Raw genomic sequence first — 20085 nt, forward strand, 5'->3', positions numbered from 1 at the left:
TTTTCCTCAAAGATTGTAGTTCTTGCCCTTCTTCCCCAACTGTGTGAAGTTAATCCATATGTTTTGTTTTGTTATGTGTTTTATTAACCTATTCTGGTTTTGTTTAGTACCTCTAATTTTAACTTGTTTTTATATAATTTTTTTACATTGTACACCGCTTAGAAACTTGATTAAGCGGTATAAATTTTTTTAAATAAATTTGAAACTTGGATCGTGGTGATGGCAAATGACAGTCTTCGAGGCTGGGGTGCTCATTGCAATCATTGTCCTGTTCAGGGGTTGGGCACCCTCACAGAGGAGGTGGTCCATCTGCCTGGTGGAGCTTAGGGACATTTGTTTGGCTCAGATGAGGTTGCAGAAGACTCCAGAGGATCGAGCAGTTGAGGTCTTCTCCAACTATGCAATGGCAGTAGCCTCTGTCAGTTGCCAGGGAGGGACCAAGAATGCTCCTCTGGCTCAGGAAGCCCGCCTTCTCTTTCTTGGGCGGTATGTCATCTCCTGTCGCTACACATGTGACGAGAGTGGACAACCTGCAAGCAGACCGTCTCTGGATCCAAGCAAGTGGGTCTGGTTCCCACAGGCATTTCAGATGATTGTGAGGCACTGGGAGAGTCCCCGCGTCAATCTCATGGCCACTTCATGATACAGGAAGGTGCTTTACTTCACCCATTGAAGTTCTGAGACCAGAAGAGGATGGCTCAACACGCTGGTGCTGTTTTGGCAGCAGGAATTTTCTTCTGGGCCTTTGGTCGACCGTGTCCTTCAGAGGATTTTGGTTCTTGGCCGCATTATGCTGGTGGTTTCAGCTAGTTTGCAAAGGTGTGTGGGTCACAGCCTTTAGGCTGAGTGTTTCTTAGGATTCTTTAGCGCAGGGTCCAGTTCCGGGGCTTTTGCTCTTTTGGCATGGCTCTTGAGCATGCGACCTTTGGGCATATGAGATGTTTTCCCCTTGTTGTTGAGGCTCTTCTAAAGTCTAAGAAGTCGTCCAGGGGCTTGGTGTGGGCTACGGTGTGGAAGGTCTTCAAGTATTGGTGGATCCATATTCAGCTCCGATCTCGCTGATGCTCGCCTTTCTTCCTGCGGGAAAGATACTGGCCTTACGGTGGCTTCTCTGCGGGTCCCGGTTGCCGAGCTCTTTTACTTAGATCCGAGACAGTTGTTCCTCTTTGGCGGTTCATCCTGTTGTCACTCAATTTTTGCAGGGGGTTCATCATGCCAGATGGCTGGTTGTCCATCCTATCCCTGCCTCAGACCTTAGCCTGGTGCTGTCTAGCTTTATCTAGGCTCTCTTTGGCCTTCTTTCAGATGCTTCTCTGTTGGATTTGATGCTGTAGGCCATTGTTTCGGCTTTTCATGTTGCTTGAGCAGTGTGCTTGCCTGCCTTTCTGCCGACAGGTTCCTCGACTCAGGACCGCCTGTTGTAGCCTCTGGACGTATGCAGAGTTCTTCTGTGTGGATGGGAGGTCACTCCCAAGTTTTGCCTCTGACCATTTGTTTGTGCTGACTCATTCAATTAAGTGGGGTGCTCCCGTTTCTAGGGCCCAGATATCCAGAAGGATCCTTAGGACCATTTCGTCAGCCTACATTCTTTCTGGGAAACAAGTCCCCTATTTCCATCAAGGCACTTTCTACCAGGAGTGTAAGAAAATTCCATGAAATGTGTAAGAAAATTCCATGAAATGCATTTATCAGTTGTCAGATGTGTGCATAAAGGCAGATTTAATAGAATTTTCAATTGTTGAATGATTAGCATTTGTTTTAAATTTAACTTTTCATTTCTAATTTTCAGTGATCCAAACTGGTGGAAAGGTGAAACCCTTCAAGAAATTGGACTGTTTCCTTCTAACTTTGTAACGGCGGACCTTAGTGTTGAGCCAGAAATGAGTTGAGTAACAAATGTTTATGAAAGCAATGTTTGTTTAAATACGACAAAAAATATACAGTATATATACCAAAATATCCTGAAAACTTCAAGTAAATCAAAAGGTCATAAGAATAAATTATCATAAATCTAAACACTTTCCTTGTAGTTGCAATTCTGTGTTTTGGTAATGTTATATGTCCACGGTCAGAAAGGCTGATTCATAGCTGATCATTAATGTACAAATATACGTATAACAGCAATGACTCCAGTAAAAACAAATGCAGAAATAAAAATAATTAAGTAAATTATTCTTTCCCCAAAAATAAGTGTCTTATTTTTTTCATCATCTCTTCCTTCCTCTCCTCCATCCCAATTCTTCCTCTTTCCTTTCTCTCCCTCACATGTGCAGCATCTTGCCTTCCCTTAGCAGCATCTTTCTGTCCCTCACTCCCTCCCTTCCCCCTGTGCAGCAGAGCCCTTGCACTGTATGCAGCATCTTTCCCTCCCATCCCTCATGCAGCAGACCCCTCGCCCTGCTTCTATCCTTCCCGTGCAGCTGCAGCAGAACCCTTGAGCAGCACCCCCCCACACCCACTGACCATCCCATCCTTCCATCTCTCCCTCCCATCCGAACCCCGCCAACCATGAGACTTACATACCTCCCTCCAAAGAGCACCATCGGCAGCACTCTAAACAACCTGCTTCGCGGCCTTTTCCCGCCGGGGCCTTCTATGTGCCACGTTGCTGATAACATCATCAGTGATGTGGCAGAGGGAATGCCCCAGTGGAAGAAGGCCGCGAGGCAGCATGTTTAGGGTATTGCTGACGCTGCTCTGTGGAGGGAGGTAGTAGGTTTCGCAGTCGGAGGGTCGGCGGAATTCGGATGGGAGGGAGAGATGGGAAGAGTCAGTAGGGGTTTGGCTGCACGGGGGAGGGGGAAGCGCTGCTGCTGGCGAATCCAGGGACTAGAACTTATTTTCGGGGTAGGTCTTATTTCAGGGAAACATGGTATATAGAGTAATTCTAGAACTGTGTGTCTACATGTAGGCATACAGGGGGCACCTCATAGGCATATACTCTATAAAGGAAAGTAGGTAATGTAACTGGGTACATACGTGCATATGTTTTTGGGTGTGAGCACTTAAGCTAACTATAGAGCTGGTGTGAGTACATGCACCTAAATGCTGGTGATGCATGTGACATAGTATTCTATAAGTTACACTTTTCTGCTCATTGATTTTTGGCTTTCTTGTTCCCGTGTTTGTATAAGTAATGTAGTATTTTTCCCCAGTTTTCCTCCTCTGTTTTTGTCCTTAGTTATTTTGACCCATTTAATTTTATTTCTTTTTCATGGATTATGGCCATTTTCGGCTTGAGCTCCTGGCCAGGATTTTAAAACAAAACAAGAAATCTATTTATGTCATTATTGAGCCGTTTGGCAGCTATTTTTTCCATCATGTCTCAGAAGCATGCCAGTGGATTTAAAAAGTGCACAGACTGCTATAGGACCATGGCTGTGACCTTATCCATAGGTCTTCTAATTGATTTCTTTATGTCCAAATGCAGAAGCAAACACAAATAACTAGAGAGGCTGTGCATGAGAGACTTTTGTGCATGTAGAAATCCAAATTCCAGTACAATAGGGATGGTATGTTGACCCAAAGGGTTTTGCTCCCGCAAGTTCATTGCAGGAGATACTGATCTCTGCTTTCAGCACCTCCTCCTCCTTCCTACTCTCTGCTGCCCTCAGTCAGTTATTTCTTTTGCAGGAGCAACTTTGATCTTCTTGGTCTTCTTTTTTGTTTTCATGTAACTTTTGCAAGTTTTTGCGGGATATTGTGTTCCTGTTCAGCTCCAGTGACTGTCTAGCCTGCGTGAGAGGGACAGACTTCGGTCTACTGCTGACAGGTGCTTCCTGCAGGACGTGCTCAGCCAGCCTGCTTGAACTGTGGAGCTTAGGAGTTTCCCCTGCTGTGTGCTCAGTCCTGGACTTGATCAGGAGTGCTAGTCCAGGCTGTATGGACACCAATTGTGTTTCTTTGGAGTTCACATTATGTTGGTTGAACTTTCTTCTCCCATCTTTGCGGTGTTTGAATTCTGGTCCCAGGGGTTGAAGCTCAGACCGACTGGGACCCAACTGGCAGCTGAAGAGTAAGAAGATGCAGCTTTCCTGGTGGTAGAGATCCTCCTAATTCTAACTATACTGAGAGGAGCTGTGACAGGCTGCAGCACATCTTCCCAGCATCTGGTGTGTGAGTAGGGCTGTCACAGTGCACAGTAGCCCTGTTCCCTTACCCCAGAAATCCTAAAATCACTGTTTCTTTTAGGTTCTCTGGTTGACATACAGCCATTTTTTCAGCGAGAAATCCTGGCAGCGGACATCTTGTATTTTCCTGATTTAAAATCCAAGTTCTCAAACTTCTTCAAAAAGCCTCGTTTTTTTATTCTAACCAATAGGAATGGAGTCATCAGGTTTCAATGACATGAATTCATGTGAAGTTTGTGTCAGTTGAGCAACTGAAGAGCACTCTTGCACCACGTGTTCTGCCATGCATGTTGGGGAGGTGGGAACCTTGGGTTCAGCCTCTGACCACCTCATTAATGCTGCCAAATGTCTGTTGGGACAGATAAGGGACAATTTTACCCACTTGGGGTCCTGTGATGCGGCGCCAGTGCCTAGTAAAGGTTCTGATGGCTCCAAGGCAAAAAGAAAGCACTCTACCCTTCCTCTTGAAGGGGGTTCTTGGTCCTCTATGCTCTTTGTCAAGCCTATGTCGGCAGTGCTGCGGTGCCTTATGGGTCAGCTAGCAGCCTCTCCTTCTCAAAGAAGACCCGTGTCTCCCCCGGATACCGACTGCTGGTTGGACAGGGTCCATGAAGATGATGATCTGGACACTTATCCTCTCTCCCAGGGAGAATCCTTGGGTGGAGATGTTGCAACACTGGACGAAGTGGTTCAGGGTTTGAGTGCTGCTACGGACCAGGACAGGGACCTTTCAGTTCACATGCTGTTCTATTCTGCTGCTCTGACAGATCTTCTCATTGAGTCTCTGAAGGAGCTCAAAATTGACCCTCCTCAGCCTACTATTCATTGTTCTCAGTGGGATCTGCTCTCGGCCTACCGCCTTTCCATGACACTTAGATATGAAAGTCCTGATTTCTGAGCATTGGGAGAACCCGGTGGGCTCCCTTAAAGTGGCCATAGCAATGTCCAAGCTATATCCTATGGACCAGGAGTTCCAGCAGATGTTTGCTATGCATAAAGTAGACTCTGGTGGCTCAAGTGATCAAGCGCATATCACTTCCCAGTGAGGGGGGCTTAGTGCTTAAGGATCAATAGGATCTCAGTCTGAACATGATGCTCAAGACAAGAGGCAGTGTGAGGTCAGTCTCTGGCAGTGCAGCCTACTGCAGTAGCCTCCTTTGTAGTTCGAGTATGCCATTCTAAATTGCATGACCCATGTGGTGCGCTTTTGGATTCTCCCCTTCAAGCTGTTGCTGGTGGGAGTGGACTATGTGACTGATGATTTGTATGATCTACTTCAGTTAATGGGCAAAGTCTCAGCTTATTCTGTGTCTGCTCACAGAATCCTGTAGATAAGACTTTGGGCTGGGGATTCTGCCTCCAAAGCCACGCTCAGCAGGGTTCCTTTCAGGGGCAATATGCTGTTTGGCCAGGGGTTGGATGACCTCATGGCTAGCATTCAGGACCGCCATTCAAAGACACTCCCAGACAGCAGACCCAGGACTTCTAATGGACAAGCCCGTGGGTCCTTTTGAGGTTCACACCATTCGTATCTTTTCTCCTCTGGATCCTCTTCCCAGAGATTTTTTCAGAGTCCACAGTATAGATTCTCTAGGAATAGGAAGTTCCCGAGCTCTTACTCCGTCCAGGTGAACAGCCCAAGAAGTTGCAATAACACCAGGTCTCTGTGCAAAATTGGAGGTAGGCTACAGGACTTCCTGGAAGCATGGGAAGCTATCACAACCGACAAATGGGTTCTGGAAGTTATCATAGAGGGCTACAAGCTAGAGTTTGTGTAGGGATATAAGCTGAAAAGGTTCTCCTTTTAACTTAAAGAAGAACCTTTTCAGGGATGCGAGAGGTCCCGGGTTCAAATCCGGATGAGCCCCCAGCTTAAAAGATTCGTCTTTAAGTTAAAAAGAGAACCTTTTCAGTTTGTCCATACCCTCTCTGCCTGGTTCATGGACTTGCCAACAGGCCAGTCGGAGAGAACCGTCCAGGCGACCCTGCAGAGGTTGCTAGATATTCAGGTAATCAAATGTGTACCAGATGGAGACTCGGACTCCAGCAGATACTCCATATACTTTGTTGTGCCCAAGAATGGCTCAGAAGATTGGAGGCTAATCCTGGACTTCCAAGTGCATCAGTGCAGCTTTCAAAGTGCCTTATTTTCGTATGGAGACCCTTTGGTCGGTCATTGCCTCAGTGCAGCCAGGGGAGTTCCTGGTGGCTCTCAACTTGACGGAGGCATACCTCCACTATCCAATTTGTCCAGATCACAGCCAATTCCTATGTTTTAATACCCTGGAACAGCATTTTCAGTTCAAGGCTCTCCCTTTCGGGCTAGCTACAGGCCCCTGAACCTTCACCAAGGTGATGGTTGTAGTGGTGGTTGGCCCATCTCCACAAATTGGGTTGATTTGCCAACCCTTGCTTGGACAACTGACTCCTCAGAGCCCCCTCAAGAGAGGAAGTGGAAGGAGCAGTTCAGACCTTCCTGATGACTCTTCAAGGGTGGGCTGGAATGTCAACTTGAAGAAGAGCCAGTTGCAGTCTGTTCAATCCCTGGAATACCTGGGTGTCTGATTCGAAATGCAGAGTGTTTTTTCAGAGGCATGCAGACTGAAACTTTGGTACCAAATCTAAGCTGTCCTGGCACAGCAGTCTTCATCATCTGGGATTCTCTTCAGGTTCGGGCTCAATGGCGGCCACGCTAGAGGTGGTTCCTTGGGCGAGAATGCATATGCACCCCTAGCAACACGCCCTTCTCTCTCGCTGGTCTCAGCAGAAAGTTCCTCTGCAAGTTTAACTTCCCTGGACGACAGTGACATATTGCATCATGGCCTGGTGGCTGCATCCTCAGTCATTGGCCTTGGGAAAACGTCCAGGAGTGGTGGTCTCCATTGCAACACCATTGGTCCATCAACAGGCTAGACCTCTGATTAGTGATGAACAGTTTTGGCCCTAGTTGTCTAACGAGTGGGTCAGTGTGTTCTTAGACAATGCCACAGCAGTAGCATACTTCAACAAGCAAGAAGGCACCAGGAGTGCCGGGTTCCAGAAGGAGGTGCACACCCTCTTCCAGTGGCAGAAGCTCATCTTCTGGCCATGGCTGTATCCCAGCTGACAGACTCTGGACCTGGGAAAATGGTCTCTCTCGCATTAGGTGGTTTAGACCGTTGTCGACCCTTGTGGCAGCCCATGGCGATGGCAAAGAACAAGAAAGCATTCCGATTCTTCAGCCGTAGATATGAGTGAGGAAGCCCCAGGATCGATGCACTGGTTCAGCCTTGGTCAATGGACAAACTCCTGGTCATGTTTTTTCCTTGGCCCATGGTGGGAAGAGTCCTGAGATGAGTGGCCAGGCACCAGGAACATGTCATCCTGATGGCTCTGGGCTAACACCAGTGGATCTGGTGCGTCTTCCCTCTGAGGCTGCAGCCTCTTCAGGGACTCCTGTCTCAAGGACCGATTGTCGTACCAGATCCGGAGCGTTTTGGTCTCATGGCATGGCTCTTGAGCGCTCGTTTTTATGCTGGAAGGGCTACTTGGTTCTGGTGGTGTGCACGCTTCTGAAAGCCAAGACACTTGCCATGTTTGCAGCATGTGCCAAGGCCTGGGATGCCTTCTACCGGTGGTGCCACTAGGAGCAGCTGGACCCAGACACGGCTTCTGTATTGTCTGTACTGTTGTTCCTTCAGGAAGGGCTAGATATGTGACTCATGGTTTCTTCTCTGAATGCGCAAGTGGCCGGTGTTACCCCTGATTTGGCGCCGACATCTTCTCAGGCTGTTTCCATTTTTGCCCCGCCCCTGCCTTTACTGATGCCTGCCCTCTAGGAGTGGTTATGGGTGATGCTGTGATAGGGAGCAGGAGTGCATCTTGGAGTGGCACAACATTGAGGCATTGAGGGTGCTTATACCAACTATTGTACCATTCCACCCCAACTTGGAAATCCACACCACATCTATTGTACATTCATCATCGCCAGTGTCTTGCTGGGCATCAGAGCTAGCACCAACTTATGCAGTACTTCTTTCTAGCTCATTGGGGGTGGAAGTGACCCCGGAGTCCAGGAGAGAACCTGTAATCTCAGTGCTGTCACGGAGCCTGGATGTCCATCTAGTAGGCCGAGGCAAATGCAAACATCCCTTGAGGAATATTTTCCTGAGTTTGATTCTGAGCACTTCTAGGGATCTGAAGTTGAGCCAGAGAACTTCTAGCAGGAGGGGTTCCTTAGCCTACCTTCAGATCTTCCCCACCACAAGAGAGAAGAAAGTGTCCTCTGGAGGAAATTTCTTTTGTAGATTTTTTTTTTTTTTAGGGAAATGGTGGAAGACATTGCATTTAAGTTGGCTAAGGACGAGCCTGGTGCCGAGATGTTCAATGTCCTTAAATATGAATTTCCTCTGCAGGAAGCTGTGACAGTACCTGTTCACAGCATCTTTAGATACACATGTGAAGAGTGGAGAGATCCCACACTCTGTGCAGGTTATTTCTAAGAAGGCAGACCCTATGTAAAGATTCCAGAAGGCTCCCGGTTTTGAGAAGCCGCAGCTTCTGCACCATTCCATGGTGGTCAAATCCACTCTCAAAAGAGTCAGAATTTGAGGACCCATTCCTCAGCTCCCCTAGACAGGGATGCTTACAATCTAGAGTCATTTGAGAGAGCATTTTTTCAGGTCTCAGTGCTCATTTCCCACATCCAGTCCTATCAGTTGTACATGAGCATTTACTTGGTGAACAGTACGCTCATGTTTGAAGGCACTTTCCTGCTGGAGCAGACCACACACCTTCACCAATAAGCAGAAAGAGAGCAGAAAATATTTGGCTAGAACCAGCTTTCACTCTTTTGATGTAGTGTCCAGACTTTCAACCTTAAGTCAGCATGCTCAGCCTCGCAAGGCTGTGTATCTCAGGCCTGGGTCAGGAAAAGTTGGAAGATGTCCCTTGCCAAGTCAATAGTCTTTTTGAGGACAAGGTGGAAGAAAGAGGTAGCAGACCTCATGAAGAGAACTAGTATTGTCATGTCCTTGTTTCAGCTCACTTCTTCTGTGGCTTCCACTTCTTAGAGGTTTTTGGGTGGGAGTGAAAAGATTACTTACTACTCTCAAAGGCACAGATTTACTACTTCTGATCCCAGCAACAGGCCCAGCCTCCATGCTCGTGACCCTGACAGTAGCAGCCCCAGAAGTCCTTGCCATCTTCCCTGTGTAAGCAGGAAACAAGCTTTTGACTGGCTCCAGCAGAGCATAGCCAAAGTAAAATTATTGGTCCTAGTTAAGGGAGGGTGAATATTTTCCAGGAAATGTGGCCCCTTTGTAACCTCAAACCAGTGGGTTCTATAAATAATCCAGGTGGATTACACCCTTGACTGGCATCAATTTCCTCCATATTGATCACTGAGAACATCAAATTCAGTGCTCAGCACTAGGAAGTGCACACAGAAGAACTCTTCTCCCTTTAAATTGGAGATCTGCAATTAGAAAATATAATCTTGAACTTAGGAAAGCAAGAAAAACCTATTATGGATGTAAAATAGCTAAATCTAATAATCAGAGTAGTACTCTTTTTAAACTCTGGCGTTCTCTGACTAACTCTGACTCAAAGAATGAGCAATCTTTATCTCCTTCTGTTGATGTTCTAGCGAAGTATGAGATGTTGTTCAAGAAGTTGTTCGGCAGACGGTTCCAGCTCCGGAATCAACAGTAAGGCCCACCCCTAAGAAGCGCAGAATAGTGGTCATCGGAGATTCGCTGCTGAGGGGCACCGAGGGACCAATTTGCAGATCAGACCTACAATCAAGAGAGGTCTGCTGTTTGCCAGGGGCCAGGATCCGGGATGTAACCACTTGCCTTGACAGACTCATCAAGCCCCGAGACCACTTCCCCATGATTCTAATCCACGTTGGGACCAACGACACCGCCAGGAGCACCCCGGACAGCATATCTGAAGACTTCAAAGCCCTGGGGGAGAAGCTGAGGAGGATGGATGCGCAAGTTGTCTTCTCCTCGATTCTCCCAGTGAGGGGTAAGGGCAGAGCCAGAGAGGATCGAATAGAGAAGGCGAACGACTGGCTGCGAGGATGGTGCAAGGAGATGAAATTCGGGTTCCTGCACCATGGAGAAGCTTTGCAAGGACTACAGGGACACGACAGGCTACACCTGACCAGAAGAGGAAAGAATGTCCTTGGACACCGTCTAGCCCGCCTTCTTCACAGGGCTTTAAACTAGGTAAGTCGGGGGAGGGTACAGGCACATACAACATACCTGGCGAACTAAACTGCCAATACTTTTTTGGGGCTGAGGAAAGTAGTCACCGTAATTCTGGGTCAGGGGCGAGTACGAAAACTTTCGAATCGGGGTTATGTTCATATGACAATTATGGGTCACATTGTAATTTTGAGTCTAGAGGGAGCACACATTGTAATTCTGGGTCCAAGGGGAGTACACATTGTAGTTATGAGTCTAGGGAGAATACAAGTACACATTGTAGTTATGAGTCTAGGGAGAATGCAAACAATGCTAAAGATGTTCAAGTAGCTCAAGCAGGAACATCCCCTCTGAGACGTAACAAAAATACAACATGGAGGGCTATGTACGTCAACGCACACAGTTTGGGAAACAAGATCCTGGAATTAGAAACGAAAATAAGGAATGCCGACCTGGATGTGGTGGCAATATCTGAGACCTGGCTCACAGACTCCCACGGGTGGGACATGGTCTTACCGGGTTACAACTTGCTTCGCCGGGACAGGGAGGGCAGAATAGGGGGAGGTGTAGCATTATATACTAAAGATGACATTATGGTCACAAGAATCTCAGATGTCCAGTACACTGGGGAATCCCTTTGGGTTAATTTGGCCAGAGGGAAGGACAAATGCTTGTATCTTGGCGTAATTTACAGACCCCCAAGACAACATGATGACCTGGATATGGAAATAATTAGTGATATAGAAAATATCACCTTGTGTGGGGACACAGTAGTGTTAGGTGACTTCAACATGCCTGATGTGGATTGGGATACACTTACCTCTGCTTCCGGCAGCAGCAGGAAGCTATTAAACTCTATGAAAGGAGCTGGTCTCAAGCAACTGGTGTTGGACCCAACAAGGGATCAGGCAATACTGGACCTACTACTTATCAATGGAGAAAGTGTCACAGAGGTCTCGGTGGGTGACACATTGGCCTCCAGTGACCACAACATGGTATGGTTCAATCTTAGGAAAGGTTTCACTAAATCTACCACACTGACCAAGGTCCTCCAATTCAAGGATACAAACTTCAAAGAAATGGGAGACTTCGTTCACCAGGCGCTACAAGGACAAGCAGAAACCGATAGTGTGGAAGAAATGTGGTCGACTTTGAAAACCACCATACAGAAAGCGACAAACCGCTATGTTAAATTAGTAAGTAAACGGCGAAGGAACAATAAGCCGAAGTGGTTCACTGCGGAGATCTCAGCCCTTATCAAGGAGAAGAAAAAAGCATTCATCTCTTACAAACAATCAGGGAAACAGGTCTCTAAAGCAGACTACTTGACCAAATCAAAAGCCGTCAAAACGGCAGTCAGGGAGGCTAAGTTTCACATGGAGGAGTCTCGGGCAAAAAACATCAAGAAGGGAGATAAATCCTTCTTTAGGTATATCAGTGACAGAAGTAAAAACTCAGGCGGGATTGTACGTCTTAGGAAACCAGATAGAGACTATGTGGAAAAGGATTCGGAAAAAGCCCAACTATTAAATGAATACTTCAGCTCAGTCTTCACCCGAGAAGCACCGGGACTTGGCCCTCAGCTACAGACAAGAGTTGACTCAGTTGACCCGTTTAGTAACTTCGAGTTTACGCCCAGCAGTGTCTACAGTGAGCTATCAAGGCTCAAGGTTAACAAGGCAATGGGGCCTGACAACCTACACCCCAGGGTGCTAAGGGAGCTGTGTGATGTCCTGGCGGAGCCACTGTCCAAGCTCTTCAACCTCTCCCTTAGGAAAGGCAGCGTCCCGTCGGACTGGAGGACGGCTAACGTCATTCCACTCCACAAGAAAATCTCCAAGATGGAGACAGCAAACTACAGACCAGTGAGTCTAACATCGATAGTGAGCAAACTAATGGAAACTCTAATAAAACACCAATTGGATAAGATCCTGGATGAGGAGAATCTACGGGATCCCCGTCAACATGGATTTACAAAAGGGAGATCGTGCCAATCCAACCTGATCAGCTTCTTCGACTGGGTGACGGGGAAGCTAGATATTGGGGAGTCCCTGGACATCGTGTACCTGGACTTTAGCAAAGCATTCGATAGCGTACCACACCGCAGGTTGCTGAGCAAGATGTGTTCTATAGGATTAGGTGACACATTGACGAAATGGGTTGGGAACTGGCTTGGAGGTAGGCTTCAAAGGGTGGTGGTGAACGGCACACCCTCTGAAATGACGGAGGTGATCAGTGGAGTGCCACAGGGCTCGGTCTTGGGCCCAATCCTATTCAACATCTTTATAAGGGACTTGGCAGAAGGGCTTCGGGGTAAAATAACATTATTCGCCGATGACGCCAAACTAAGTAATGTAGTGGGCAAATGCACAATAGATGATGTTTCAATGCCCGACAACATGATGCACGACCTACTCCTACTGGAACGCTGGTCTAGGTCCTGGCAACTCAACTTCAATGCCAAAAAATGCAAAGTTATGCACCTGGGCAACCAAAATCCATGCAAGACTTACACCCTAAATGGAGAGATCCTAACAAGAACTGAAGCAGAACGTGACCTAGGGGTGATCGTCAGTGAGGACATGAAGGCTGCCAATCAAGTGGAGCAAGCTTCATCCAAAGCAAGACAAGTCATAGGTTGCATACGCAGGGGTTTCGTCAGCCGAAAGCCGGAAGTCATTATGCCGCTGTATAGATCCATGGTGAGGCCCCATCTGAAATACTGTGTGCAATTCTGGAGGCCGCATTATCGCAAGGATGTGCTGAGACTGGAGTCAGTTCAGAGAATGGCCACCCGGATGGTCTCGGGACTCAAGGATCTCCCATACAAGGAACGGCTAAACAAATCGCAGCTATACTCACTCGAGGAGCGCAGAGAGAGGGGGGACATGATCGAGACGTTCAAGTATCTCTCGGGCCGCATAGAGACGGAGGAAGATATCTTCCTTTTCAAGGGTCCAACGACAACAAGAGGGCATCTGTGGAAAATTAGGGGAGGGAAACTACGAGCTGACACCAGGAAATTCTTTTTCACAGAAAGGGTGGTTGATCGCTGGAATAGTCTTCCAATGCATGTGATCGAGGCCAGCAGAGTGCCTGATTTTAAGGCCAAATGGGATCGTCATATGGGATCTATTCACAGGGCGAAGGTAGGGGAGGGATCTATTCATAGGGCGAAGGTAGGGGAGGGACATTAAGGTGGGCAGACTAGATGGGCCTTGGCCCTTATCTGCCGTCTATTTCTATGTTTAGCCTACTTTTTTCAAGACAAAAATCTCTCTCATGCAATCTTTTCCTACAGGAAATATTGGATATTTCTCCTCTTATTCAAAATATCTCACACTGGAGATATCAGTTGATCGTTATTGGTGCTCTTTTGATTCAGTTTCTGAATACCAAGTATCCAAATTGTGTGAAAAGTTGAGAAAGTGTAAATGTTCATTGGATCCTTTTCCATCATATCTTTTTCTTAATATTCCTTCTCAGGTCATAATGTGGTTGACCATTTTATTAAATTACTCACTGGAAAATGGATACTTTACGCAATCTATGAGGCAAATAACACTCCTTCCCCTTCTGAAAAAATCAGATCTAGATCCTATTATCACCTTTCATTATCGACCAATTGCTAATATACCATTGTTGACAAAGTTGTTAGAATCAGCTGGTCAACTTACCAATTATCTGGAGAAATTTTCACTACTTCAACCTTTTCAATATGAATTTTGTTCTAATTTTAGTACTGAAACCTTATTGATCTCTCTTCTTTCTAAAATCCAACAATTACAACTACAAAATAAATGTTCAATTTTGCTTCATTTTGATTTGTCCACAGCGTTTGATGTAGTTTATCATGATATTCAGCTCCAATTACTTTCAGATATGGGACTTAATCAGGTTGTCTTTGTTTGGATTTCTAAATTTTTACTGTCTCGATCTTACTCAGTTAATATTGATGGTAATATTTCTAATTCCTGGCAGCCTCCTTGTGGGGTTCCCCAGGGCTCTCTGCTTTCCCCAATCTTGTTCAATCTTTATATGACAACTTTGAATACTTACAAGTTGTCAGCTTGGGAAACACTGTTTACCTATGTGGTCGACATCTTTATATTGAGCGAGATTGACTCAAATATTACCAATTTAACTTTTAGAATAAACCACTGTACAGTGGAACCTTGGTTTACGAGCATAATTCGTTCCAGAAGCATGCTCGTAAATCAAGTTACTCGTATATCAAAGCGAGTTTCCCCTTAGGAATGAATGGAAACTCACTTTGATTCGTTCTACCAAACCCCCCCCCCCAAAGGCTACCGGCGCTGCTCCATCACCCCCTCCCTCCGCTCTAACCGGCATCGCACCCCCTGAACCGGTATTGCAAGCCCCCCTCCCCCCGCGAACGCCCCCCCCCCGGCGAGAACTGCAAAGCACCCCCGTGCTGAAAGCGGCATCCGCTCGCCCTTCCTCCCAAACACGGTCCTTACCCCTTCTGCTCGTTGTAAGGGTGAATGCGAGCTCCCGCATGCTCAAGGCTTTCTGGCTCTCGTTCTCTCGGAGAGAACGAGATCTCCGAGAGAACGTGAGCCAGAAGGCCTTGAGCATGCGCAGATAAGAACATAAGAAGTTGTCTCCACTGGGTCAGACCAGAGGTCCATCACGCCAGCGGTCCGCTCCCGCGGCGGCCCATCAGGTCTATGACCTGTGAAGTGGTCCCTGACTATTCCTATAACCTACCCAGGCAAGAGGCGGGAGCTCGCATTCACCCTTACAACGAGCAGAAGGGGTAAGGACCGTGTTTGGGAGGAAGGGCGGGCGGATGCCGCTTTCAGCACGGGGGTGCTTTGCGGTTCTCACGGGAGGGGCGTTCGCGGGGAGGGGGGTTGCGATGCCGGCTCGGTGGGGTGCGATGCCGGTTAGAGCAGGGGGGAGGTGCTCGTACACCGGAACATGCTCGGTTTGCGAGGCAAAAGTTTGCTGAGTGTTTTGCTCATCTTGCAAAACACTCGCAAACCGAGGTTCCACTGTATTTCCAGACTTCAAACTTGGGCTATGTCTGTCCAGATGAAGTTAAATGCAGCCAAAACTAAACTTTTGTGGTTAGGCCCAAAACTGGATTATCTTCCTTCCACTGTACTTTTGGATTCTGGAGCCTCCCTATAAATTGAGTTCTCCAAGATTTTTTGAATACTTTTTGACTCTTCCCCTACCTTTAAGGATCAAATAAACTCTCTGGTTAAGAAATGTTTTTTCAGTTTACGAATGCTGAGGAAGGTTAGATCTCTTTTCCATCAACGTAATTTTTCTGTTTTGGTCCAATCAATTATACCATATTGGCTAGATTATTGTAATGCCATTTATCTTGGCATCACAAAGACCTGCCTCCAAAGACTACAATTGATTCAGAATACCGCTGCGTAAGTTGATTTATGGGAAAAGCAAATTCGACCACGTAACTCCATTGCTTTTGAGTCTCCATTGGCTCCCGGTTTATCTCAGAATCCAGTTTAAATGTTTTTGTGTTATTTTCAAAATATTATATGGTATTTTTGTTCGTCTTATTCCTCTTCTATGAATGTTTATAGATTTTCATATGCGAGAGGCACTCAATGATTTAAACTTTCCCTCCCTTCTAGGAAAGAAACTCAAGGAGTCAAGAAATTTAGCCTTTTTCTGGCTTTTAAATTTCCCCAATTATGGAATGAACTTCCTTTGATTTTGAGGTGTCCCAGCTCTTTTCAATCTTTCCGTAAATCTTTAAAAACTTTTCTATTTGCTAAACATTTTGAAAATTAATCCTCTTGTATTTTAGCTTATTTTTTAAATTTATTGTTAACCGCGTCAAGCTTCCTCTGGTTGAAGATCCGGTATATAAAGTTAAGTTTTAGTTTAGTTTAAAGACCTGTGCATTTAAACTTGTTACACAAGGAGAAGAGGAGAAAGGATTTTATTTCTAGTACTTCCTCATGCCTAAAAAGATGGGGAGATTTTGTCCCATCCTATACCTAAGAGACTTGAACAATTATCTAGTCAGAGAAAAGTTCAGGATGGTTTCCCTGAGCACCCTTCCCATGATTCAGAAAAACAATTGGTGATGCTTGTACACACATCTACTATTACTACTTATCACTTATATAGCACTGAAAGGCGTACGCAGCGCTGTACATTTTGACATTTATAGGCAGTCCCTGCTCAGAAGAGCTTATAATCTAACATATAGGGTTGGGGATGCAGAACCCAAGGTGAGAAGAGTTAGGAGTCGAAAGCACTCTCAAAGAGGTGGGCTTTTAACTGGGCCTTGAACACTACCAGAGACAGAGTCCACCTTAGGGATCCGGGCAGCTTGTTCCAAACATACAGCACCTGTCCTAGAGGCATAATCCTGGCAGCTTTTGAGTCCAACATGTGAGAATATTATACCTGCTTGTCTTCAGAGAAAGGAATATTACTTACTGTAGCAGGTATATATTCTCACAACCCATCCATGTCCCCTAGTTGGCTTCATAGCTTTGTTACTGAACTGCAAGTCCCGCAAGCCAACATTGGGTGGGAAGACAACAGCACGTGCATAGTATGGGCAGTGTTTAAAATTTAACCGTACCAGGTTCCGTGGATGACATCACCCACATGTGAGAATATATACCTGCTACGGCTTCTGTTGTCTTGTAGATTCTTTTCTCTGCTTTATCTATTCAAAATACAAAGTTTCTTTGAGAGTAGCACTTAACTATGTTTTTGTCTATTGTACCATAGTTAACCTATCCTTTTTTTATTAGACAGCCTTTTCATAGTCACATGTGCATGTGCTCTCATGTAGGTTGTTTGACATTAGGAAAAATTAAATTACCTATAAAATGTGTTCTCTGATCACAGTGGCTCAGAAGATTCATATTACTGACTCTTTTTTTTTTTTTTTTTTTTTAATTCTTTTCCATTTTCCTGCTGTGGTTTGTTATTACATGTGTCATTGATTGGGCACATTGAAAGGTGTGTTTTGTGGGGTTTCTTTAAAGATTTTTCTACAAATGTCTCTCTGACACATGCAATACCAGTCACACAAAGCATATATATGACTCCAGTAACTTGCTGTGGTAAGGGAATGATTATAACATGCAAGTAATCTCATTTGTTTGTGTTCTCCAGACTACAGCTATTGAACTTATCAGTGAACACAATTTCTCAGCTGATCTATTGTGACAGTTTAATTATCTGAGTTAAAGATTTATCTATTTTTTAATGTTTCAGTAAAAACGGAAAAGAAGACAGTACAGTTCAGTGACGACATTCAAATAGAAACTATAGAATCAGAGCCTGAGCCTGTTTATATTGATGAAGTAAGTAAAGTGTTTACATTTCATTGGAATAACCCATAAACGTTTATTGTGCTAACTAGTTTATCCTAGTTGTGGAAAATCGTACACATTTTCTTATTTGAAAGACCAATGGCTCCCTTTATGAAGCTGCGTTAGAGCATTAAGCTACATAGCCGCGCGCGCTAGACACTAACGCTAGCATTGAGCTGGCGTTAGTTCTAGCCGAGTAGCGCACAGTAATATCCTGTGTGCGCTAAAAATGCTAGCGCACCTTAGTAAAAGGAGCCCCAAATATGACAAACAGTTGAGAAGAGTGTGCATGCTAGTATATTATTCTACCAAATATTGGCCTCTGCCGGTCTTCCGTTTTGTACCGATAAATGCTTATTCTAGTGCAGTTGGTGTGTCATACTAGATGAGTGGGTAATATCCCAGTGCTCGCTAACCTTGCAGAAGGAATCCACTCTGGATTTTTTTCTGAATCCCTCCAACTTCACAGAGGCCCCTGCTGCCCCCTACAGTTTCTTCCTTCTGCATGCGAGCCTGAAGGAGTTTTTCTGATCTGCTTGCTCCATAAGAGCTGCTGAGGGAAGCATCCTTGATGCACCTGACACTCAAAAAACATTTTTTGTGGTGGCTATTACCTCAGCGAGACAGGTCTTGGAGCTACAGGCTCATTTTTTGCAGGGAGCCTTTCCTTAAACTCACTGAAGCTGGAGTCTTTTTGCACACCATTCCTTCATTTCTGCCAAGGTGGTTTCAGCGTTCCATCATTCCAGTCCACAGGTTCTGAGAAAAAGGACTGGATTCTAAAGAGCTTGGATGTTAAGAGGGTGCTCCTCTGATATCTCGAGGTCACCAATAAGTTCAAGCTATCTGACCATCATTTTGTACTGACAATTCCAAGGCCACGATTTTCAAGTAGATCCATAGGGCGATTTCATCAGCATACATTGTTTATGGAAACAGGTCTCCTGTTTCTGTAAAGGCGCATTCAACTAGAAGTGTGGCTTCGTCATGGGCCGAAGCTAGGGCAGTCTCCCCTAAGGAGATTGTAGGTCGATGACTTGATCCACTGTATGTACATTTACCAAGTTTTACAGATGGATGTGGTGGCAAGGGTCTTCAGTGTAACGAGTTGGTGCAGTGGTACCGCCCTAGATTTCTGAGATTGCTTTTGTGTGTCCCGCTAATCTAGAATAACACACCTATTGCACTAGAAAAAGAGATTAGGTTCTTATCTTGCTAATATCTTTTCTAGTAGATAGGTGTGTCATTCTGGACCCCTGCCCTGTCATTTATTTTCTGCGCCTGTTTACTGTCTCAAAATGTTCTTATCCAAATCTGCAGGTTGGATGCTAGTCAAGGGTATGAAGAGTAGTTTATTGCTAGGCTACATTGGGATATTATTTGAGCTCTATTAAAGCTAGGCAAAGCTCTTATCTAATGGATGCTGCATTTTACCAGTGGAACAATAAAGTAGACTTCCTGGTGATGCAGGTTATCAAGGGTACCTCCCTTCCCAGTGAAGGTGGTGTGATATTATTTGTAAATATCTTTATTCACTTTTCTCATAGAACCACAAGCAAATTACAACAGCCACCATCTGGCAGTGACCTGAACAAACACCTTAAACAATAGAATCTTATCTGAAAGAGGCTCTGATTCTAGGTTGGCTGATTTCTAAGGTGTTGAGAGAAGAAGTTTTACTGATGTATATAGAAGACTTGACCATACAGTTGGTGATGTGAGACATCTTCAACTCTGCCACTTCACCAAGGAATTGAATTTTTTCTAGCTTGTGATGGAGTGAGGAAATCCTGTGTGACTGTGGCAGATGGGAACAGATGTGCATGTGCAGTGATTCCACTCTGAGACTTCTAGAAAAGTTAACTGGTGTGTAGTGCTGCCCATGTAGTGACATCAGACGTATGTGAAGTTTAATTCCTGTTGTCCTCAGAGAATACCTGCTATAGGTAATTAACTTTGTCGTCATGCCAAAAAGTACATGTGTTGCAAGCTGGCATGCACAAGTATAAAGTTATAGCAAAGTTGCATCCCAAGTATGTGCTAACATTTACACCTGCACATGAGTAAGTGTTATGTCCATGCCTTGAACAATTTCTGCTGAATTTGCATTGATATTTTATAATCACATAGGCTCCTGTGTATACTTTTATAAAATAGTGCCAAAATAGGCATCTTTCTGTTTTCTTAAGTCCCCTCATAATATCATTTGTGACATCAGAGGAACTTAAAGAATGTTAGAATTAAACAGCCATCTTTTAATTTGTATAGTATTTTGTCATGCTTATTAGAGAATGACACGGTGAAAAAATTGGTCCCCGTCACCGCCCCGTCCCCGTCTCACCATCCCCGTCACCGCCCCGTCCCCGTCTCACCATCCCCGTCACCGCCCCGTCCCCGTCTCACCATCCTCTTCACCGCCCCGTCACC

General features: G+C 45.5%; 1 protein-coding gene across 5 annotated transcripts in view; it reads left to right on the top strand.

Moving 5' to 3' along the window:
* Positions 1–20085, top strand: part of STAM (signal transducing adaptor molecule) — a 149562-nt gene that overhangs the window by 97067 nt on the left and 32410 nt on the right. For all 5 annotated transcript variants that reach the window (XM_033931287.1, XM_033931284.1, XM_033931286.1 and 2 more), the window contains 2 exons: positions 1790–1884; positions 17561–17649. In XM_033931287.1, the coding sequence (XP_033787178.1) occupies positions 1790–1884; positions 17561–17649 (184 nt within the window). The remainder of the gene's footprint in view (positions 1–1789; positions 1885–17560; positions 17650–20085) is intronic.

This window comes from Geotrypetes seraphini, chromosome 2 (genome assembly GCF_902459505.1).
Source record: "Geotrypetes seraphini chromosome 2, aGeoSer1.1, whole genome shotgun sequence".
Classification (NCBI taxonomy): Eukaryota; Metazoa; Chordata; class Amphibia; order Gymnophiona; family Dermophiidae; genus Geotrypetes; species Geotrypetes seraphini.